The following is a 25,380-nucleotide window of genomic DNA, read 5'->3' as shown; positions in this document are numbered from 1 at the left end:
ATGCCACTAAGTTCAACAACCTAGAAGAAATGGATAAATTCCTAGAACAATACAACCTTCCTAGACTGAGTCAAGAAGAAGCAGAAAGCCTAAACAGACCTATTAGTAGAGAAGAAATAGAAAAAACCATTAAAAACCTCCCCAAAAATAAAAGTCCAGGCCCAGACGGCTATACTAGTGAATTCTATCAAACATGGAAAGAAGACTTGATTCCTATTCTACTCAAAGTCTTCCAAAAAATTGAAGAAGAAGCAATACTTCCAAACACATTTTATGAGGCCAACATAACCCTCATACCGAAACCTGGCAAGGACGGCACACAAAAAGAAAACTACAGACCAATATCTCTAATGAATACAGATGCTAAAATACTAAACAAAATACTGGGAAATCAAATACAACAACATATTAAAAAAAATAATACATCATGATCAAGTGGGATTCATCCCAGAATCTCAAGGATGGTTCAACATACGCAAAACGGTTAACGTAATACACCATATCAACAAAACAAAGAACAAAAACCACATGATCTTATCAATAGATGCAGAAAAGGCATTCGATAAAATACAACACAACTTTATGTTTAAGACTCTCAACAAAATGGGTATAGAAGGAAAATATCTCAACATGATAAAGGCCATATATGATAAACCATCAGCCAACAGCATATTAAATGGCATAAAACTGAGGACTTTCCACCTTAAATCAGGAACGAGACAAGGTTGTCCACTCTCGCCACTCTTATTTAACGTGGTGCTAGAAGTTCTGGCCAGAGCAGTTAGACAAGAGAAAGAAATAAAAGGCATCCATATCGAAAAAGAAGTAAAGGTATCACTTTTTGCAGATGATATGATCCTATACATTGAAAACCCGAAGGACTCCACAAAAAGATTACTGGAAACAATAAACCAATACAGTAAGGTTGCAGAACACAAAATTAACATACAAAAGTCCATAGCCTTTCTATATGTCAACAATGAAATATTAGAAAACGAACTCAAAAAAATATTCCCCTTCACGATTGCAACAAAAAATAAAATAAAATACCTAGGAATAAACATAACAAAGAATGTAAAGGACCTATATAATGAAAACTACAAACCATTGTTAAAGGAAATTGAAAAAGATACAATAAGATGGAAAAATATTCCTTGTTCGTGGATAGGAAGAATAAATATAATCAAAATGGCCATATTACCCAAAGCAATATATAAATTTAATGCAATTCCCATCAAAATTCCTATGACATTCTTTAAAGAAATGGAACAAAAAAAATCATCAGATTTATATGGAACTATAAAAAACCCCATTAGCCAAAGCTATCCTAAGGAAAAAGAATGAAGCTTGGGGCATTACAATACCTGACCTCAAACTATATTATAGGGCCACGACAATCAAAACAGCATGGTATTGGCAGAAATATAGACACTCAGACCAATGGAACAGAATAGAAAGTCCAGAAATAAAACCACATATATATGGTCAAATAATTTTTGATAAAGGGGTCAACAAGACACAATGGAGAAAAGAAAGCCTCTTCAATAAATGGTGCTGGGAAAACTGGAAAGCCACATGCAAAAGAATAAAACAACCCGCTCAACTTCAACTGGCTCTTCTAGGCTCACTTCCCCACTTAGCATATCTGTTACAGTATAAACTCTCCTGTTTTCTAATTTTCCCCTTGCAACTAGACCACAAGCCGTGTGAGAACAAAGACTGTATCTTCTCCACCCCTGAACACTCAGTATCAAGTTTGGCTTGCAAAAACAATTGATTGAATGATAAGTTAGAGTAGTCGAACCAACACGCAGATCCTACCCAGTCTTCCCACCTTAAATCCAGTGTTTTTCTAATATATCAGAGCTAGTAAGAGTGACACGTTGCAGCAGAGAACGGCATACTTCACAGGACAGATGTCCTAGTCTTAATCTAGCACAGTAGAAAAAAAAATGGATAAATGGCGATAAGATGTGTTACATCAACATGGATATTAAGAGAACAAATGACACAAGCCTATACTAACACTCAAAATGTCTACTACAAAAAGAAACTTACCACATGTAGTGTAAAATATTGAAAAGTTTTACTACTGAAATCAGCAAGAAGATATAGTATCCTTTATTAGATTACAAGCACACTTAAGAATATTCTGAAGATATTTACAGGGTGGGGCAAAAGGAGGCTTATAGTTCTAAGTGGGTGAAAGTTTACTCTTAGCATTATTTATTACTGTATTATTTTCCATACAAACAACTGAAAACCTACTTTTGCTGCACCCTGTATTATATATAAACATAATTCATATCGTAACCACCAATAAGTGCCTTATTTGGGAGCTAACCCATTTAAAAATGTCTTTTTCTCCCTTGCTGTTTATGAGGGAGCACAAACAACAAAGAGGGTAGGGTGCAGATCTGTCAGTGTGACAATCTTTTTCTTTTTACGTTCATTAGCCAAAAGCTCCACTGGGAAAGAAGTTGAAAACTGGTACCCAACAACGTACTTTGACAAATGTTTCTAAAAATTATTATTTGTCTCTGATTCTGTTAAAAATAACTATCACAGTGAATCAATTTTAAGTAGCAACAATCCAACCCATGCAGATTTTGTAAAGGACTCTAGCCAAAAGCTTCTCTTCTCCTATAACAAGTGAAAATAAAACAAGCCATGGAAACTGTAGCAATGTATTTATTGGAAATGACTAGACATTACATATAACAGATGAAGATGTAACAATGCATGAAGCATAATTGGTATAACATTTACAAAATCACAAAAAAAGGAAATTCATTTTCAAAAGAATTACTGTATGCAAAACACCTCAATCTTGGAACACCATTCTACAACTCATAGTGTTACCTCTCAACACCCAGAGTAAAATGTACTTCAAACTGAACTGAAAAGTTATTCTTCCCAACTTGAAGATTCTTTGGCTACCACCTGTGTATGACACAAATCAGGTAATTTTCATCACCAGAAAGTAACCAGAGGATAATTTTCATATTCCCCACAAAAACAACAACAAAAAAAAAAACCCTTTCCTACAAATAGAGACATTTTGGGGAAATCCAAGCAACAAATCATTTACTGGCCCCAAATGAATGGGGTACCAACAATCAGAAATTACATTTCCTTGACTAAGAAGACTTCATTTTCTTTTAAGAAACTGCCTGGATTAGAGGGCATACTGATTTGTAACAAAAGTCATTAGTTACATTGAGTAACCTGTGGATGAGGATACCAGATGCTAATCGTCTGCTCACCAAGGTTTTCCAAAACCTTTAGAGCTTGATTCTTCTATAATACAGTGTAGCTTGTATGTTACAAACTCCTTTCAAAGAAAATTATCCCAGATAATCCATCTGTGATAATACAAGTACTGCAAAAAGCAGTAATGGTAAATATCATTTGGAAAGGCAAAAACGCTGCATCAGCTTCCAGAGGCACTATTGCAGAACCATCTCTGAACTGGAGAACTGCACGTATACTTTGAAAACTACTTTCCTTTTATGCACCTTGCAAGCGAGTGTCTCCTCATATGCTGCCTGTGGCTGAGAAAGGCAGGGTCCACATGCGGACTTGTAGGTTTCTGAAGGGCTTGGTGCCACTTTCCCCTTACCTTCCAATGGACTTGAACAGTTTCTTTTCAACATTTCACAGTTTCCATAAATTTTCACAGGAAAGGGGAAGATGATTATGAGCTTATTAAATTCCATCAATTGTCAAAAACAAAAGTATCTGTATACAGCCCATCATCTTTAGAAAAGCAATCATAATTGCATTTCGTTGTGTTTAATTTAAGGTAAAGAAAACTAAAAGCTCCCACATACATGTTGGTGGGAAAGTGGTAAATTCTTGTCACCAACTGTGGCATCAAATGTAAGAAGGGAAGACAAATGTAAGATTAATTTAAATAAAGAGGAAAAAACAACTGATCAGGACAATTTAGGTTCTAAATTAAAATTCTGATATTTTTAGTTTGAGCTACAATGCTGGTCTAATTTGCTAGAAAATAGGCAACATTCTCTTTCACTTTAACCTGGTAGGTAAACTCGGCCACAAAGCCTTGCTTCCTCCTTAGCGACAACTAAGGCCCAAGCAGACTCAGAATGCATGGACACATAACATGCTAGCTGGCACAAAGCAGGCAGAGGAGGAAAACCCCATTTTCCTGCAAAAACCATAGAAGCATACTGACAGTAATTTTCTTCATATGTACAATGCCAATACATTTTAAGACAGACACACATAAAGTTACACAAAGGTTTCCACCTCTCCACCACTGAGTGAAACATGCCATTCTTTGGAGGAAAAAAAATACATTCTTTTTTTTTTTTTCAAGTATAGTTCAATATACAAAGATTCTCTAGCTTTGTTTCACTACAAAGAGGAAATGACTTCATATGTGTCTAAGGGGAATTTCACTTTAACTTCCCTTTGGTGTGTATTTCATGAAGTTTTGATTTTAAAAAATTGCTCTAAATATACATTTACTCCTTTTATCTGAAAGCATGAATTCTTGATGTCCATTTTATATATATATATACATAGTCAGCAACAACAACAAAAATTAGTCTACCTATGTACAATGGCTTTAGGATTGGCATACTCTAATAACAGCGAGCCCAGTGGCTGGGCTGGGGCGGGGCTGAGCACCGGGATGGCGGGGTCAGCAGCGTGAGGACTCCCCGCCGCAGCTCTGCAGCTCCGAGCGGTGTGTGGGCAGCGCAACCGGGTTACCGGGCTATGGCTTGCTCCCCGTCCTGGCTTTGTTGTTAGGGCTGCCGTTCAGGTCGCTCAGCAGTGCCTCGCAATTGGCCAGAGCATCGGCGGGCAGCAGCTTTCGGATTTGCTCCACCGTCTTCTGATAAGCCATTTTCTCCTGTTCCAGGGTCCGAATTAAAGATTTCATTTTGGTCTCTCTGGTCAAAAGATTTTCCAGGTTGGATTCCAAGGTCTGGATTTTGGCATGAGCCGCCTGTTGGAAAGGGAAAAAATAAAAATTAAAAATCCCCCAAATCAAAAATGTGAAGATTCTGCCTCTTCATTGTAGTAGCAACCAGACCTTACATACATGAAGCAATCCTATCACATGACTTAATAAAATAGGAAACTTTCCATGAAAGACAGAGGTTTCTCAAAAGTATAACTACAGCACTAACAAAATGCATCTCGTGTCCCTGAAGACACCAAAAATGCAACAAAAAGTCACTATCCGAAGGTGGTGAGAGTCCTCACTCCTCATGCTGCTGCTCCCCCACAATGAGTGGGATCTGATGGAGAAAGGGGATCCCCAACTCTGCCCTGAGCTGCCAAATGGGGCTTTTTACTCTCTAAATGGAAATGCAGGCTTTTCTGAACACATGTGGTACCTGGCTTCCTATCAGTTTCCACGAGTATAAGACAGCATTGAACTGTCAATAAAAAACGTTTATAACCATAACAAAAGTCATTGATAAGAGTGTGGTGGTTACAGGGGGAGGAGGGAGAGGGAGAGGGAAAGGGGGAGGGGGAGGGGGAAGGGCACAAAGAAAACTAGATAGAAGGTGACAGAGGACAATCTGACTTTGGGTGATGGGTATGCAACATAAGTGAACGACAAGATAACCTGGACTTGTTATCTTTGAATACATGTATCCTGATTTATTGATGTCGCCCCATTAAAAATAAAATTATTAAAAAAAAAAGTCATTACAGTATAAAGCAGACACAAACACACCTCACCTAATACGGAAGTACTCAATTAACCACCATTGAAATATCCATGTAAAAATGAACAATTCCCCAACTGTTTTTCTTTTTTAAAACAAACAACGTTGATTTTTTTTTTTTTTTCTGAAGCTGGAAACGGGGAGAGACAGTCAGACAGACTCCCGCATGCGCCCGACTGGGATCCACCCGGCTCGCCCACCAGGGGGCGATGCTCTGCCCCTCCGGGGCGTCGCTCTGTCACGACCAGAGCCACTCTAGCGCCTGGGGCAGAGGCCAAGGAGCCATCCCCAGCACCCGGGCCATCTCTGCTCCAGTGGAGCCTCGGCTGCGGGAAGGGAAGAGGGAGACAAGAGAGGAAGGAGAGGGGGAGGGGTGGAGAAGCAGATGGGCGCTTCTCCTCTGTGCCCTGGCCGGGAATCGAACCCGGGACTTCTGTACACCAGGCCGACGCTCTACCACTGAGCCAACCGGCCAGGGCTTCTTTTTTAATAACAAAAGGTATATGTCTGACCAGGTGGTAGCACAGTGGATAAAGCTTCGGCCAGGGCCCTGGCCGGCTGGCTCAGCGGTAGAGCGTCGGCCTGGCGTGCGGGGGATCTGGGTTCGATCCCGGCCAGGGCACATAGGAGAAGCGCCCATTTGCTTCTCCACCCCCAATCCCTCCTTCCTCTCTGTCTCTCTCTTCCCCTCTCGCAGCCAAGGCTCCATTGGAGCAAGGATGGCCCGGGCGCTGGGGATGGCTCCTTGGCCTCTGCCCCAGGTGCTGGAGTGGCTCTGGTCGCGGCAGAGCATCGCCCCCTGGTGGGCAGAGCATCGCCCCTGGTGGGCGTGCCGGGTGGATCCTGGTTGGGTGCATGCAGGAGTCTGTCTGACTGTCTCTCCCGGTTTCCAGCTTCAGAAAAATACAAAAAAAAAAAAAAAAAAAAAAAAGCTTCAGCCAGGCACGCTGGGGACCCTGGTTCAAAACCCTGAGGTCGCTGGCTTAAGCATGGGGTCACCAGCTTGAGCACAATGTCACCAGCTTGAGCGCAGGCTCACCAGCTCACACAGGGTTGCTGGCTTGAAGCCTAATTAAGGTCTTTAGTCCAAGGCCACTGGCTTGAGCAAAGGGTCACTGGCTCAGCTGAAGCCCCCACCCCGGGTCAAGGCACATATGAGAAAGCAATCAATGAACAACTAAGGTGCTGCAATGAAAAATTGATGCTTCTCATTGCTCTCCCTTCCTGTCTGTCTGTTCCTGTCTGTCCTTCTCTCTCTCTCTAAAAAAAAAAAAAGTATAAATTTTTCTATGGGCCAGAGCTAATGTCAGATGAGGTAAAAGGAGTTAAGAGTTCCTATTCTTGGAGAGCAAGAACCCTCAAGTTCCCTCGTGTATGAGCTATTTCTCTCCTCGCTGGTCCAAAGGCTTCACCACACAGAAGCAGGCGGTAGTGTTCCCTACTTGGGCACAGCTGCAGTGTTAGGGAGGGAGGGCTAAGCAGAAACCAAGGAGCCATGAGGCACTGAAGGTCTAACTCAGAACTCATCTCCCCTGCCCCCCCACAAGGATCACCTTCCAATTCCCCCTCCACTGAACACCCTTCAGGGCTTGAATACATAGCACAGATTGTAGAATTTGCAATGAGAAATAGTAATTTCGGCCCTGGCCGGTTGGCTCAGCGGTAGAGCGTCGGCCTAGCGTGCGGAGGACCCGGGTTCGATTCCCAGCCAGGGCACATAGGAGAAGCGCCCATTTGCTTCTCCACCCCTCCGCCACGCTTTCCTCTCTGTCTCTGTCTTCCCCTCCCGCAGCCAAGGCTCCATGGGAGCAAAGATGGCCCGGGCGCTGGGGATGGCTCCTTGGCCTCTGCCCCAGGCGCTAGAGTGGCTCTGGTCGCAACACAGCGACGCCCAGGATGGGCAGAGCATCGCCCCCTGGTGGGCAGAGCGTCGCCCCTGGTGGGCGTGCCGGGTGGATCCCGGTCGGGTGCATGCGGGAGTCTGTCTGACTGTCTCTCCCTGTTTCCAGCTTCAGAAAAAAAAAAATGAAAAAAAAAAAAATAGTAATTTCCATTAAATTGTATATTGCCTTTGTAAGTGTGAAGTTATTTATAAATAAAGATACAATATCTTATATCCCCTAGTAACTGTATACTTGTTGATGCAGGGATTATGTATCACATGTTTTCATTCCATCCTCCCAAACATGTCTCCTTTTCTATCCACTTTTGTGAGTTTTACTCCAGATAGTTATCATCCCTGGTCATATCTTTGCCAAGTGATTTCTAGCTGGCCTCCCTACCTTCTCTCGCCATTCTAGTCTGTCCACATCTAAGTTTACAGGCTGGTCTTTCTAAAGCATGGCTCAAAGCTTGGGGACATCTCCCTCTCGACAGGATGAAAGCCATGCTCTTCTGTAGGTGACACTGAGTCACCTCCAATGCTGCCTCCATCACACTTCTCCCATCGCTCCCCAACACAAGTCAGAAACCGCCACCAAGTACCCGCTGCTATGCCACTCGTCCTTATTTACCCCAACCCCTGCCTCTCCTCACTCACATCTTCAACCAGATGTTCAGAGGTGGCTAGACCCCAGTTCCCCAGAGTGTTCCCAATTTCCCACATGCAACCCCTCCTTCCTTGAATTTAACCAAATACAGGCCGGGGCAAACAGGTTTATAATTGTGAGTATGCGAAACACAGTTTATTCTTGTATTACTATTTATTTATTATTGTATTGTTTTCTATATGAACAACTTAAACCTACTTTTGCCCAACCCTGTATGTACAACACCCATCAGAGACTTAAGCAGATTCTCCTTCATTGCCCATTTTGTGAGTGCACATTTCCTCTCCTACGTGACATCTAGATGGAAGTGCGCAGCCGCAGCCCCACGGCAAATGAACAGACTGACACCCCGTGCGTGGCCCATCGTCAGTGATGTTCAATCCATGTCACATCCTCACCATTCCCAGTACAGTTCTCTTCAAGCAGGAGGCATTCAAGCACTTTTTTGGCCAAATCTTTCTCTCTTTACCTGTAATTTTTCTAGGAGGTCCATGTTTTGTCTCTTCAGTTGACTATTGGCCCTCTCTAGCTTCTCCACAGGCTCGCTGTCCTCGCAGGTATATGAAGATTCCTGAAGCTCATCCTGCAGCACGTGATACTCCACCTCATAGGCATGCAACTGTTTAGAAATGTCCATCTCAAACACCTGCCATGAGAACACGGGGGGTTAGGCTGGCCCTCAGTGGGCACACCGAGACGCAGTCTGTGTATCTGATGTTTCATAGCCATTTCCAAATATGTATCAATGAGGAATAGTATGGCAGAGCAAAAAGAAGAGTAACAGGCATGACAAACAGATTATGTGAACACAAATGAAACTTTCTCATAATAAAAGGCCAAGCCACTGCACAAGTTCATGTTTAAAGATCTTTTATAACCAAAATAATCTAGTAACTATCTCCCAAAAGTGTGGCATACCAGATAAACAACATTAGTTATTGAATAACTCCTACCTGTTAGAGATTATCTTTGCTGATTAGTAAGCAAAATTGCTTAGCGTGTATTTCTATAATAATGACACACAAAGCCCTGCGAATTTGGCCTTGGGGTAGGGAGGTCTTACACTAAACATTCTGACCCATTTGCTAGTCCATGTGAGCCTCTTAGGAGACACCTACATATTCTGTCACACAGAGAATCTTCAAAATTGTACACCCTGAGCACCACACGAAGCCATTGGGTTTAATCAGGGCTGCCCTTCCATATTGCCACCAAATAGGAAGACAGGCTATTTAGCAGTTAGATGATCGGTAACCCCACCTTAGTCTAAACTCGTGAGGGAAGGTGAGGTTGCAGCTGCCCTTTAAGCTACGGTGTCTCTGAAGGCTGAAGGTGCCCAGGGCCATCGGCCCCATCTACGACACTGTGGACGTGCCTAGGGTATTTCTTCCAAGAAGCAGGTAAACTGATCTCATTTGCACAAGGGCCACTTAACTATGTTTTGCCTGAATAGTCAGGTTTTTTATTCTTCCCTCAAAGATCTCTGTTGTGGGTGTTGATAGTCCTATTTTCTGCTGCTTTGCTTAATAAATAGTGTTTCCTTTATCTCTCCTACCTCAATGCCCCACTCATATTTCAGGCTGGGACCTACTCCTGATTTAGAGCTCTCTTTCCCCCTTTTGCCAACTTGTATTATGAATCTACCTTTGCCACCCAGCTTAGTGTATCCCAAGGTTCTCTTTACCATGCCACAGTTGCAGAGCTCCAGGGAAGAGCAACCTGGTCTCATCTCTCCAGGCAGAGGAAAACAGAAGCTCCATATCCACACATGCTGCAAATGACTTTTCCAGTCTACCTGAATCATTACCAGCTAGAAGCAGCAGTCATTGGGACTTGGACATGAGCTGTAAAGTATAGAATGGTGACAACAATTCTAGTGCCATGAGGACTTTTCCTGGATGTGGACTTTTCTGGACTCCTGCTCCCTGTGACAGCTCCTAACAGACTGAACTGTGGTTGGGTTGCATTTTTCAGGGATTTGGCATGGTGATGAGGCCAACTTGGACTTGGTGAACATGTTAAGGACACTACTCTTTTATGGATTATTGCTGTATTGGCCAGGAGTTTGCTTAAAGGCTTTTAATCACTGTAAAAAAAAATAGAAGACTGGATAAAGAAGATGGGGCACATATACACCATGGTATACTATTCAGCTAGAAGAAATGATGACATCGGATCACTTACAGCAGAATGGTGGAATCTTGATAACAGTATGCGGAGTGAAATAAGTGAATCAGAAAATAAAAAAACAAGAACTGCAGGATTCTATACATTGGTGGGACATAAAAACGAGACTAAGAGACATGGACAGGAGTGGGGTGGTTACAAGGGGTGGGGCGAGGGAAGGAGGGAGAGGGGGAGGGGTACAAAGAAAACTGGATAGAGGGTGACAGAGGACGATCTCTCTTTGGGTGATGGGTATGCAACAGAACTAAATGACAAGATAACCTGGAAATGTTTTCTTTGAATATATGTACCCTGATTTATTGATGTCACCCCATTATAATAAAAATTTATTTATAAAAAAAAAAAAGCTACAGTGTCTTCACTAACGCTGTGAAAAGAACCCACAAAGAATCAGACTGACTTACCCTACTATAATTAGATATACTCAAATCTTAGACTTTAAATGAGATTTCCAGACAATCTTGTCATACCTCTCAAACAAGTATGACTTCTTCCCTACTAGTGTGTATGGACACAAGAGACTGTGACACAGTCATTAAAAATGAGGGTATGGATCTATATTTATTGGTTTGAAAAAAATGTCTAGTACGTACATACTTTAAAATATTTTAATTTAAAAATCATGTTACACAATAGCATGTACAGTATGATTTCACTTATATAAAAATACATCTTCATTTATATGGATATTAGCAGAGATGTATAAAAGAAAATTTAAAAGGTTTTAAATCTCAAAGTGTCAAAGCTGACGAATTAAGAAGTACAAACTGGCAGTTATAAAACAGTCATGGGGATGGACAGCACAGCATAGAAAACAGTCAATAAATTAGATCTATGTATGGTGCCAGGTGGAGATTAGATTTATCAGGGGGATCACTTGCTAAGTTATATAAATGCCTAATCACTATGCTGAAAACTAATACCTCTGCATAATACTGAATGTCAACTGTAATTGATGCTTTTCTCCATTATTTGCATTTTTTTTACAGTGACCATAATAAAGCTCATCAAAGTTTCCTTTAAAACCAGCAGTTTCTCCCACGGTTAGTCAACTCTAATGTTAGAAAAGTCTTTCTAAATCAAATCCAAATCTACTTGCCTGTTAATTCTATCCATTAATCCTAATAATAATCTCTAAAGCCAGTTAATTCCCTAATTATTTTGAAATTACATATCACCTCTCTCTAAAAGCACAATCTCTGACTACTTGCCAAAGATGATATTTCTAAAGAGTAAATACATAAAATGTGTGGGGGGGGAGGAAGGCTATACTTTTCATAGGGAATCACCCCTCTAACCTTGAACCCTCTATGACTTGGATTGGGGAACTTTGGTTAAAAGCCCTGAGTGAATGTCTCTTGGATGCAAACACCAAGAAACTGTGTGAGTGAATGAGCTTTGTGCAGACACAAAGGAATGCATGTGAACTGGGCTTCGTAAAATTAGCCTAGAAGTTCTAGATTGCCCCTTCCTTTGTGCATATTAATTAGCAAAAGAAAAAGAATGTAGTGACTCAAATTAGCCCTTTCTCCATGTCAGCAAAATGGCCATTAGTCATTCTTTCCCCTTGTCACCTGGTCTCCCTCCCTTGTAATCCTGTCACTTCTGTTCTGCTTCTGATCTATAAAAGCTAAGGGAGAAGAAAACTCAGGAGGTCTTCTTTGCCTCCCATGGCAAGCCTCCCCCTCTTCCTCTTCACATAAGTTTGTGTCTTGAGTAAGTTTCTTCCAGTGACACTGGTAGTTCCCAGTGGGTTGGAGTACTACAACTTTTCAGCTTACAGAGAGCATTTTAACAAGTAAAAACTGTTCATAGATATTTATGGAACAATCTGCTTGCAATTTAAATTTTATGTAGTGGAAAGAAAAAATTTACATGTAATAATATAATGAGTTCATGTTATAGTGTGATTTACAACATAAAAAAAATTTCAAACTCATTGGTTACATTTGCTTCTATAAACAATATGAAAAAGTAGTAAGATCATTATTTTTGTTCCCATTTTGTAGGGAAGGAAGCTGAGACTCAGACAGGTTGTAACTGAGCCAAAGTCACACAGCAGGGCACCAGAACAAGATCTCAAACTCCCTTTATTCTGCTCTGAGTTTTGTCTTTTATCAGCCATCCCAAGGGCCTGTAGGAAAGAGACCAACTTCATCACAAAAGATGACAGCCATATTACAAATAGGGTCTTAAGCTTGTTCACGTCATCTGAACATCAACATGTCACTACACTTGACTGGACCCTATGAAAAGCAGGGACTAGATCAAGACCCATTCTCCACTCTTATGCCTTTTGCTGGACCCTGGGAGGCAGACCTGGGTTCCCCAAATGTCCCTATACTTTATTTCCTGCTGGCTTTGGGTTGGGTGTGGCCCATGGGAGGTGCCAGCAGGTGATCAGAGGGGCATGAGGAAAAGTTGGGGGTTGGTTTCTTCCTTGCTTCTTGCCTGCATGGCTCACCAACAACCTCCAGAGATTCCTCCTGCATAGTTCCTGCTCTTACTGGGCCTGGTAACACTATCACCGGTATATACACCCCAGTCCCTCAACACCATGGGTATGAACAGTCTTCCTCTTTTACTAGTTCCTGTGCATCTCAACATGGATTGTTGGTTCCCTTAACACTCCCCACAACTCTGTAAATGTACCTTCATTTGAATAATTAATGGCAGACTTTGTCCCACGAAAGGCTCTGATTGCTCTAAGTCTCCACATTTAAGCCTCACAAAATCCCTTGGATGAGTTTGGTCCCATATTGAAAGTGAGCATACTAGGTTTCAGAGGATTAGGGGTGCATGGCAAAGAACTAATGATGAAAGAGCTAGAAGATGATGCAAACTCCATACCATCTAATTCCAAAACTTATGCTCCTGCCACATGGACTTCTTCTATTTTTAAGCAGAATTACAAATATTACAAACGTAAGTGGGTCTCATTTTAATTAGGTCTTCCTAACTCTATCAGTTCGATCTTCAGCCTTACCATTGGTCTAACCTGAAAGATTCCTGAAAACTGATTGTGTAGCATTGAACCACATTTTTTGTGTACAACCACAGAGCAAATGTCACAACAGTCTCATTTCTAAATAAAATATGTCTGAACAAATAAAGCAACACCCATCAAGCAAAACCACATCTGTATGCTAAAACACTTAATATATAATTAGTAGAGGAAACTGACATATAATCTTGTATTTTATTACTATCATTTAAATCATACCTGGGTGATAATTTTTTCCATTTCAGATGTATTCATATCAGGTAGTGTGCTTTTAAGAAATTCAACAATATTTTCAAAGTTTTCACATTCCATTATAAGTGCCTCTTGGCTGCTCAGTAGGCTGAGTGCAACCTTAAATATAACTTCAGTTCCTTGAAGAAAAATTATATCTAAAAACAAAGATATAATTTTTATAATCAAAATTATGCATTCATTATTGTAAATAGCATGTTCTTGGTACTAATAATATTTTTGTGTGTGTTTTTATTCTAGTGTTGTTTTTAATCACTGAAGCAGAACCACCAAATATTTTTCTCACACACACACAAATCACTGGGGAACAATTTCTTTTTCATTTTCTGTTGCATAAGGTTTTAGAACTGTTTCTATATATTTCTACATCGCTGATTCCAAATCTGAAATCCATTTGGTGCATGCTCTAGTTTTTATGCAATTTTAATTTCTTTTTGTTACAGTTAATGGCATGCATTGGTTTTTAAATTGGAGTTAAAGGGCAACGACTCTTAGATTGAACATAACCACAAGGCAATTAATGTTTTACAAACATCACTTTTATATAATTGTAGTTGTTTTTAAATGTAAAAAATTAGTATCTGATAAAAACATCTTCTTATTTTGTTTTAAGATTGATTCATGGCTTCTTCGAGTAGATATAAATGTAAGAATAGTCCTGACATCTTCTGTTATAAATGTGGCTGTTACACACTTCAACGTCAAAGGTGCAATGTTTCATCATTTGTGACATGTGCATATATTGCCTATTTTCAAGTTCCCGTTAGCGATCAAGACAAGAATTGGGTTCCTCATATGGTGTGTCATAATTGTGAGGAAATGCTCTGTGACTGGACAAAAGGAAAATGCAAAGGAATGCCTTTTGGTATTCCCATGGTTTGGTGTGAACCTAAGCACCACAGCAGTGACTTATTTCTGTCTTATCCATACAAAGGGCATCGGCAAGAAAAAATGGCATATGATTGCATATCCTAATATTCCTTTAGCAATACAACCTATCCCACACTCTGAGACACTCCGGTTCCAGTTTTTGATGGTTTTATTTCTTCTAAGGACAAAGAAAGTGAACACGGTGATCAAGTGTATTTTGATAAGATGCATGAGGAAATGGTTGTAGAATCTGAAGGGTCTTCTTCTGATGTCAAGCAGTCATTAACACCTCAGCAGTTTAGCCAACCCGAATTGAATGACTTAGTGAGAATGACCTAAAAATTGTCCTCGACTTCCTGAAGTATGAGGAGCATAAATGGATCATTTGTGTGGATCTTAAAATGGTAAATTTCCTGCTAGGACAACAGAGAGGTTTCACAAAGTATCCTTGCTTTCTGTGTTGTGGGACAGCTGAGCTCAGGAGAAACACTGGACACAGAAGGAGTTGCCGAAACATGAAGCTCTGGAAGTAGGGATGCAAAATATTGTGAATGAACCTGTAGTTAATTGAGACAGAATCATTTTCCCCCCACATCACATCAAACTTGGCTTAATGAAGCAGTTTGTTCAGGCTTTGAATAGAGAAAGTGAATGCTATCAACATATTATTTCTGCTTTCCCTGCCTTGTCTTCAAGAAGATAAAAGCAGGTGTATTCGATGGACCTCAAATTCGAACCCTCATACGTGATGAAGAATTTGCCAGGAAGATGAATAAAAAGGAGAAAGCAGCATGGCAGTCTTTTGTGGAAGTTACAAAGAACTTCTCTGGCAACAAAAAAGCAGAAAACTATGAACTTCTGGTTCAAAGGATACTGTTGGCTTTCCGCGACATTGGATGTAACATGAGCATTAAGATTCACTTCCTGAACAGTCAGTCACCTTGATAAGTTTCCCGAGAATCTTAGAGCTGTTAGTGATGAGCAGACTACTTATGGAGCATCAAACGAGATTGTCCTCAACAAGTACACAAACACAAGAGCTACAAACGCAAATTTTTGCCTGAATAGAATTTAAATTAAGTTTTGCGCAAATTTTATGATTAAAATAAATGTTTTAATATGTTCTATTTTGAAATTGTAGACAAATTCTGATGCAATCATATCTTTTAGTGTATTAGTGTATTTACTGCATTATATAAATTATTATATTTTTCACAAAGATGATGCCCAAGAAGACATTCTACTTCATTATGTTAAACTAAACGTTGAAAATTTTACAATAAGATGAAAACCTAAAATCTTGAATTGCAAAAAATGTAGCTTACAGAGAAAAACTAATGTCAGGTTTGAGATCAGCACACTCGAATTAGGTAAGAACAAGTGTTTTTTGTGGATGCAACAAAAATTTTGTTCCCCAGTGATTGGTCAAAATCACAGAGATATAAAAATAAAAAATATGACAAACAAACAGATGTCTATTCTTCTTACTAGAGGTATTATCAAAATATCACCCTTAAGTAGTTAACTCTATAAAAATGCATTAAAATATCCAATCTATTGTGAATTCAGTAACTAATGTTTCCAAACCAGAAAGCTAAAATTCATAGTACTAAATATAAAGGGAGCAAATTATCTGTTTGATCTTTATTTATAACACATATCTGTGGAAACTAAAGTTTGACACAAACTGTAAAAGGAAAGAAAGAGCCACAGGAAGTCATAGCTATAAATAAGAAGTTTCACTATAGGAAAACTTAAGGTTTTAAAAAATAAGATTATTATTTTAATAAATCATACTGAAAAAAATCATATATTTCCCTTAGGCCATTTATAATTTATAAACTAGACATACTGAGTTATGACAACAGAAATTATGTCAAAGTACTTGGGTAGCACAAAAATCAGAGAAATCTAATTAGCAGAATAAAAAAAGCATAGCATCCAAAGCATTCTGTTCCTTCTGGCGTCTCTAGAAAGAACTGTGAAACAATTTCTTCCCACATGATCACTCCTCTTGCTCGTGCATCTCTCCCTTCCCTGAGGGTCTCTGTTCTTTACTCAATTCAAAGAAAAGGACTGAGCAGCTACGGGAGAGCTGACAGCGCCATTCATCTATGTTGTCATCGGAAGAAACAGACTACTGGGGAGATTAATTTCCTGAATTCTGATATCAAGCTTCCAAGGGTAAGTCAGAGAGATGCCCTGAAACATCACAGCATCATTGTGTTTTAATAAACTATTTTCCAAGAAGAATATATATATAGTTGTATATAAAGGATGTATAGAAGGCCCATTAAGAACCCCAGCTCCAGAGAAAACTTCACTGGAGAAAAGCAATCATCTGGCCCTGGCCAGTTGGCTCAGCGGTAGAGTGTCGGCCTGGCGTGCGGGGGACCCAGGTTCGATTCCCGGCCAGGGCACATAGGAGAAGCGCCCATTTGCTTCTCCACCCCCACCCCCTTCCTCTCTGTCTCTCTCTTCCCCTCCCGCAGCCAAGGCTCCATTGGAGCAAAGATGGCCCGGGCGCTGGGGATGGCTCCTTGGCCTCTGCCCCAGGCGCTAGAGTGGCTCTGGTCGTGGCAGAGCGACACCCCAGAGGAGCAGAGCATCGCCCCCTGGTGGGCAGAGCATCGCCCCTGGTGGGCGTGCCGGGTGGGTCCCGGTCGGGCACATGCGGGAGTCTGTCTGACTGTCTCTCCCCGTTTCCAGCTTCAGAAAAATACAAAAAAAAAAAAAAAAAAGAAAAGAAAGAAAAGCAATCATCTGTATTCAATAAAGAAGAGAAATTTGATGAAGAGTTGATCCCATGCATCTTGATTTTACACTTTTACTGCACTCTGTCTATAGATTGTATTGTTGCTAATACAGTGTTTTAACTTTTTAAACCACAGCCCCCTATAAGAAAAACACTGCACATTTTAATCTGGTATATGTATACATATTACACATATGTCTTAAAAATTGAAATTTCTCCAAATAGCATTTTTCCTTATTATTTGCAAAACTCTGATATTGCCTGACCAGGCAGCGGCACAATGGATAGAGAATCACCCTAGGATGCTGAGGACCTAGGTTTGAAACCCCGAGGTCGCCATCTTAAGCGTGGGCTCACCAGCTTAAGTGCAGGGTCACTGCCTTGAGCCCAAAGGTCACTGGCTTAAAGCCCAAGGTCACTGGCTTGAGCAAGGGATCACTGGCTCAGTTGGAGCCACCCCCTCCCCTGTCAAGGCACCTATGAGAAAGCAATCAATGAAAAACTAAGGTGTCGCAACTATGAGTTGATACTTCTCATCTCTCTCCCTTTCTGTCTGTCCCTGTCCTTCCTTCTCTCCCTCACTAAAATAATTAATTAAAAAAAAATAACTCTCTTCACAATTCTCTATTCATTTCATTTTTTTTTTTTTTTTTTGCTAATGCTGGTAGTGACCTATGATTAGGTCAATACAATGTGACGAAAAGCTCCACCTGAGCAAAAGGACAGTTCCAGATATTAACTGCTTGCACCACAGATACCAGATAGATGGGTGGAACATAAAAACTGGGGGAGCCCTCTCTGAGGTCACGAAAGTGCTAAACAACATTAGAACAAAATCCAAGTAAAGAGCTGTAGCTGTTTTTTGTTTTTTTTTTTAATTTTGCTTTTTAAATAATGAACTTAGACAAATTCAGCTAAAGACTTGGGAGCAGACTGAAAGGTCCCCAAAGGGAACATATCATGTCATAGTCTCTTTATTCCCGATGCCTAACTCTGTGATGGAGCTAGACAGGGGCCCAACAACTGCCCGGTGCCAAGACTGGCATCACCGCAGCACTGGCATGGAAGGAGAGTCACTTCGGCCACGGATTTCATTACCTTGTTAACAACAAAAAGTCAGATCCACAGCCTCTGCCTCAGGTGCTAAAACAATGGCTCTGGTTGCAGCGGAGCAAGGGCTCCAGATGGGCAGAGCATCGCCCCCTAGTGGGCTTGCCGAGTGGATCCCAGTTGGGGCTCATGCAGGAGTCTGTCTCTGCCTCCCCTACTCTCACTAAAAAAAAAAAAAAAAAGTGACTTTGGAAGTAACATTGTACTTCCACTGACCCAGTCAGAGAACATGTTTCTCCGTGGTTGAAGAGAACAATGCCGGGGGTAGGGGGCGGAGGGGAGTAGAGGTTGGAAAGATATATATAAATATTTGGAAAATTATACAGAATAAGATACAGAATAAGTTCTTAGTTTGGATTTTTTACAATGTGTACTCTGATTTTTAGGTATAAACAAAAGCAAGGGCTCCAATTCAGCTTACTCAATACAGAAGCCCAATTCTTCTTCTTTCCCTTGTAATACCAATTTTCTTTAAGACCAATGTGGTTTTAAATTACTCTCAGAACAGAGCCAGGCACATTTATTAAATTCCACTGGTAATTTGCTATACTATAACACAGGATAAAACAATGGCTAGGAGTATGTTCTTTGGAATAAGTAATACTGTTCCATCTGATCACAGGAATCTCTTACCAAAAACTCGGGCTACAAATCCTAATGGAAACTGAGAGGCAAACAAGGTGAGGAACCAGGGAGCAGCATAAAGACTGGGGCTGATTTCATTTTCTTCAAGGTGATTGTAGAGATCTCTGTGATAGTCATGAAGGAGTCTAGACAGCTGGTACATTTGAATCTAAAGTTAATTTGGAGAAGAAAATAAAATATGCATTTATCTGAGGGTGCATAGAATACATAAACTTTAATTTTATTACTCTAATATTTAATGACAAATTCACATATACTCAATAAATAAAAGCAGTCTTATTTTATTTTTATTGTTATGTAGAAGTTGATATTAAAGTCCAAGTTCACTTAACTACAGTCATAAAAGCAAGTCACAAAAAGGCCAATTAAGACTATTGAACAAGTTTTGCCATCTTGTGTGTTTTGGTTTAACATATATGTGGAAATGGTCATTATTCCTCACGTAAAAAGGCAGTCCTGGTTCAGGACTCTCATGGAGAGTCCATTCTAATTTCAGACCAATCCTAGAAAAGCCTCCATTCTAAAGAATCCACCACCCTCAATTCAGAAGCGAAGCCTGACTCGATTTGTTGGGCCCAGCATCTGATTAATGATGGAGCTCTAGCCTAGACCCACCAGGCAACCTGCAATGCTAGGACACAGTGAAGCTTAGAATGTAACGGAGCCAGAAGTTTCAAATCTGATTCTAATGTTCAGGGTATTCCAGCAGCTTATTTTTCATTACAAAGGGGATTACAGTAAAAAGTGCAGTCTGAATGTTTCTAGTTTTAAAAGAAGAAATTGTTTCATGTGGCTCCGAGTTGATTACTGGTATTTCAAACAATTGTAAAGACAGGCCCTGGCCAGTTGGCTCAGTGGTAGAGCGTCCGCCTGGCGTGCAGGAGTCCCAGGTTCGATTCCCAGCCAGGGCACACAGGAGAAGCGCCCATCTGCTTCTCCACCCCTCCCCCTCTCCTTCCTCTCTCTCTCTCTCTTCCCCTCCTGCAGCCAGGGCTCCATTGGCGCTGGGGATGGCTCTATGGCCTCTGCCTCAGGCGCTAGAATGGCTCTGGTTTCAACAGAGCATCGCCCCCTGGTGGGTGTGCCGGGTGGATCCCAACCGGGCGCATGCGGGAGTCTGACTGCCTCCCCGTTTCCAACTTCAGAAAAATACAAAAAAAAAAAGACAGCATACTGTATTTAAATTAATGTCTGGGGTAACTAAAGGTTAAGCAGCAAAAACTAATAAACAAACTGTGAATTGGGCTTTACTTTATATTTTTATCCACACAGTAGCAGATGAGTGGTTCCTTGATCAGTTATATCAGCTTGACTTTAGGTGTGAAATGTATATAATATTTTATAAAATCTATTCCTGGCCAGGGCACACGGGAGAAGCGCCCATTTGCTTCTCCACCCCTCCGCCGCGCTTTCCTCTCTGTCTCTCTCTTCCCCTCCCGCAGCCAAGGCTCCATTGGAGCAAAGATGGCCCGGGCGCTGGGGATGGCTCCTTGGCCTCTGCCTCAGGCGCTAGAGTGGCTCTGGTCGCAATATGGCGATGCCCAGGATGGGCAGAGCATCGCCCCCTGGTGGGCAGAGCGTCGCCCCTGGTGGGCGTGCCGGGTGGATTCCGGTCGGGCGCATCCCGGTCGGGCGCATGCAGGAGTCTGTCTGACTGTCTCTCCCCGTTTCCAGCTTCAGAAAAAAAAAAAAATCTATCAGAACTTCTTTCACTAATAGGTATCATCAAAATATCACCCTTAATAGCTCTATAAAAATATATTAAAATATCCAGCTCTATTGTGAATTCAGTAACTGCTATTTCCTGAGCACAAAACTAAAGTTGAAAGTACTATATATAAGAAAATTATTTGTTTGATTACCTGTAATACATATCTGTGGAAACTAAGGTTTGACACAAACTGTAAAAGGAAAGAAAGAGCCACAGGAAGTCATAGCTATAAAAGAAGAAGCTTCGCCACAGGAAAACATGGGGCTTAAAAACATGAGATTATTGCCTGACCTGTGGTGGCACAGTGGATAAAGCATCGACCTGGGACACTGAAGTCGCTGGTTCGAAAGCCCTGGCTTGCCTGGTCAGGACACATACGGGAGTTGATGCTTCCTGTTCCTCCCCACCCCCTTCTTTCTCTCTTTCTCTATCTCCCTCTCTCTCTCCCTCCTACCTCTCTAAAATGAATAAATTTTAAGAATGAGATTATTATTGAAAAAATAATCATATATTTCCCTTAGGTTATTTACAATTTACAAACTGGACATACTGAGTTATATCAGTAGAAGTTCTGTCAAAGTACTTGGACAGCACAAAAGTCAGGGAAATCTAATTAGTAGAATAAAAAGAATCAAAATCACTGTATCTGATTTATGTATCCTGGTGAACACCTTTCATATGAACTTACACTTGAAGACTGAACATTGAGAATGAAGCCCTATCTCCCTAGCAAATATTTCATCATCATAAAAACAAGTGGAGCACCCCTTCTCCACTCATTCTCTCAAGAAAATCCCATTTACTATAATATTCATTAAGTAAAAACAGTCTTTTTGCCTATGGGTTGCTGAGTAAAATATTTAATGAGAAAACTGATCACTGAGAACCAAAAAAAAAGTATATTTTAAAAGCATTTTTAAATAGTTTACTTCTTATCTAAAGCATAGTATTATGACTAACTGGGTCTCATGCCCAGAACACTGACATTCCTCTTTAAAGTCTTCCTTCATATTTTTACTACTAAAAGCTTTAAATTGTAAGGTAGTAACTGTTTGGGATATATCAATAGATAAAATTTAAACTTCTTATTAGAAACTTACACATTAAGGAATATGAAGTTTAAATTAGAGCGGAGAAATGTATAAACAGGGAGTTTAAAATAGGTTGAAGATAGTACTAACCGTGAATAGCCTGCTTAACCAAAAAGTATTAACAGAGCTTCTCCAGAGCATGCTAAGAAAAGCTGGCTGAAACAGTACCACCCACTTTGAACACTTTTTCTAAGGAACTATCTGACCTTAAGATAACAGAGGGGAGACACTATAAGCTCAAGAACAGGGGTCCCCAAACTATGGCCCATGGGCCGCATGCAGCCCCCTGAGGCCATTTATCTGGCCCCCACCACACTTCCGGAAGGGGCACCTCTTTCATTGGTGGTCAGTGAGAGGAGCACATTGACTATCTCATTAGCCAAAAGCAGGCCCATAGTTCCCATTAAAATACTGGTCAGTTTGTTGATTTAAATTTACTTGTTCTTTATTTTAAATATTGTATTTGTTCCCATTTTGTTTTTTTACTTTAAAATAAGATATGTGCAGTATGCATAGGGATTTGTTCATAGTTTTTTTTTTTATAGTCCGGCCCTACAACGGTATGAGGGACAGTGAACTGGCCCCCTGTGTAAAAAGTTTGGGACCCCTGCTCAAGAAGAACCATGACATAGATAGACATCTGCCATGTATGCACCCAAAGTAAAACAATAAAGACATTTTGTTTCCATATTTTTAAAAAAAAGGTCTACCTATGATTCTTTGCAACTGACAAGGTGAGCAAAAGTGAATAAAGATGACTGGATTCCATGTAATATGTAGACTTAGGGGATAAAGACTTGTGTACCCATGACCTTTCTTGAATTGCTTATTTATTCACTTCAGGAACTTCATGGAAAAGTTATTCTGCATATGGAGGTAATATACTTAGAGGTTTAGCAAAACAGTAAATCCCATGGACTGAAATATACTCTATATTCAAGTTCCAAGACAATGGGTCCAGAGTTCTTTAAGTCTGCTGTAATTTAAAAGAGGGTTGCCATTGGCCCTGGTAGGTAGCTCACTGGATAGAGCGTCGGCCCAGCATGTGGACATCCCGGGTTTGATCCCCAGTCACGACACACAAGAAAAGTGACCATCTGCTTATCATTCCCTCTCTCTACCCCATCTCTCTCTCTCTTCCCCTCCCGTAGCCAGTGACTCGATTGATTTGAGGATCAGCCCCAGACAGGGTTGCCAGGTGGATCCTGGTCAGAACACACGCGAGAGTCTCACTGTCTCCCCTCCTCTCACTTACAAACAAAGAAGAGGGATGCTGTTTAGATTTCTGGTAACAACTTGATGCATTCCTCATGAACGCCTAACAGCCTCACCTGTAGTGACATCATGTCGGGTCTGTACTGCTTGCGGAAGCCCAGGTCATACATGAGGAATTTCAGCATTTCAAAGGCTTGCTCTTCACTCATATGCAAAAGCAGGACTCCAGCCACAAAGCTGATCCCCTGACAGTAACCCACTTCTTTGTCCAGCAATGAGTAGGCTTTCAAGAGGTTGAAGAGAGACAGCTGCCCAGCTCCAAGCTGTGCTGAAAAGTAAGGGTGAGTAGGAAAAGTCCTTCCTGCAGAAGAAAAGAAAAAGAAATATTTTTTTGAGATGTCCTGATGCTTTGGAGACCAGACCAAAATTGCAATTCAGTGATTTCTAGGAATAAGTAAACATTCTTTTTCAAACCAGAGAAAGTTGCTTGGAGTACCCACATAACTAAGTCTGTCTTTCTGTCTGTTTGTCTCTCTCAAGTCCCAAGCCTTAACTGCCAGATCACTACCCTTCCCAACATGTAAGATAGGGAAGTAGACATTTTATGCTAACCAGAACTTCTCTCTAAGGAAAAAATCCACAAACAAATCAAGAACATATCCAGAAGAGATCTCAAGAGAATAAAATCTAAAATTTATTCTGACTCAAGATCATAAATTCTAAGATCACATAAAAACCACCTGCTATCTGAAACCAGAATTCTGTAAGAAGTATCATTTTATTTGAAAGGAAATAGTAGTAGTCCTAAGCAGATTCGTTCCTGCTTCTCTTATATGACCCCGAAGAGACTTTGTGGGGTTGTTTTGTTTTACATTCAGTCTCTCATTCAGGAAATAGTTATTTGTCAACCACCTGTTGCTCTTTGTTTCTTAAAACACCTTTACGAGCCTTGAAGACCTCTTCCTTTTTTTTTTTTTCCAATATATTCCAAAAAGGCAAGGAAAGTCACAGGTTCCCTTCTATCCTGACCAGGCAGTGGTGCCGTGAATAGAGCATCAGCCCGGGATGACGAGGACCCAAGTTTGAAACACTGAGGTTGCTGACTTGAGCATGGGGTTGCCAGCTTGAGCACAGGGCCACCGGCTTGAGCGTGGAATCACAGACATGACTCCATGGTCACTGGCTTGAACCCAAAAGTCACTGGCTTAAAGCCCAAGGCCACTGGTTTGAGCAAGGGGACACTGGCTCGGCTGGAGCCCTCTACTCAAGGCACATATGAGAAAGCAATCAATGAACAACTAAAGTGCTGTAACTTTGAGTTGATGCTTCTCATCTCTCTCCCTTCCTGTCTGTCTACACTTGCCTGTCCCCCCTTGTCTCTCTGTCTCTCTCATGCATGCACTTAAAAAAATTCCCTTCTGAAATTCACATTCAGGTATAAAATTACCATGGAGACACTTCCACAAGCAAACACACTGCGAGATCACTAAAAAGCAGGTACTAACAGTGAAACAAACCGCCTTCACCACCACAGCTGTGTATCTCGTATGGGGCTTTCCTTGTGTCATGAAAATAAAGGGACGTTAGTGTCTTTGTGAAATGACTACTCATGTCAGATAAAACTCGTAAGAATTTCAGATTTTTTAATGTTTTCCACCACATATGCTTAAAACTGATTCCCCTGACCCCCCCCCAGAAACTGATAATATTAATTCTTCAGAGCGAGTAAGAGGAAGATAAGAGAAAATAATAAGAACACACTAAGGAAACACAGATGGCTACAGGTAGAGTTAAATAAGCATTTTTTTTAAAAAAATATCATTTTACTCTTTCAGTTCAAATTTTTGCTAAAGAAGTAAGTTTTATAAGTAAGTCCCTGTAATCTGGTCTCCTTATTGCCTTTTATTAGTACACCTTGACTAGCCCTAAATATATCATCCCAATTTCTAGTCTCATCGTCAATTTCCCGCCACAGAACCACAGCTCTGTGGTGATACAGAGGGACTGCCTAGTTCCCAGTCCTCACTGAAGGGAAGGATTGAGGCTCAGAAGCAAAGAAACTTGCCTAAAGCCACAGCTCAGTGGTGAAATCAGGACAAGAACTGAAGTTTTCGGTTTCTTTGTAAAATTCTCCTTTTTATTTCTATTAGGCTCAAAAAATATTAACTGATTTGGGCCCCCTTCCCCAAAAAAAGCTATCATCTAAAAGAAACAGTGATCAAAACTAGGTTTTAGCCATTGATTTTTATATAACCTAAAATAAGGGGACTCCGAAGA

The 25,380-nt window shown here is 40.8% G+C and overlaps 1 protein-coding gene across 5 annotated transcripts in view; it reads right to left on the bottom strand.

The window, feature by feature from the left end:
* Positions 1-2,675: 2,675 nt before the first annotated feature.
* Positions 2,676-25,380, bottom strand: part of TBC1D4 (TBC1 domain family member 4) — a 227,868-nt gene continuing 205,163 nt past the window's right edge. For all 5 annotated transcript variants that reach the window (XM_066237875.1, XM_066237876.1, XM_066237877.1 and 2 more), the window contains 5 exons: positions 23,220-23,464; positions 19,075-19,234; positions 13,674-13,843; positions 8,733-8,909; positions 2,676-4,981 (listed from right to left, as the gene is read on the bottom strand). In XM_066237875.1, coding sequence (XP_066093972.1) covers positions 4,748-4,981; positions 8,733-8,909; positions 13,674-13,843; positions 19,075-19,234; positions 23,220-23,464 — 986 coding nt within the window. In that variant the 3' untranslated portion in view covers positions 2,676-4,747. The remainder of the gene's footprint in view (positions 4,982-8,732; positions 8,910-13,673; positions 13,844-19,074; positions 19,235-23,219; positions 23,465-25,380) is intronic.

Source organism: Saccopteryx bilineata, chromosome 6, assembly GCF_036850765.1.
Source record: "Saccopteryx bilineata isolate mSacBil1 chromosome 6, mSacBil1_pri_phased_curated, whole genome shotgun sequence".
In the NCBI taxonomy this organism is placed as follows: domain Eukaryota; kingdom Metazoa; phylum Chordata; class Mammalia; order Chiroptera; family Emballonuridae; genus Saccopteryx; species Saccopteryx bilineata.
This window is presented reverse-complemented; position numbering and strand designations above follow the sequence as displayed.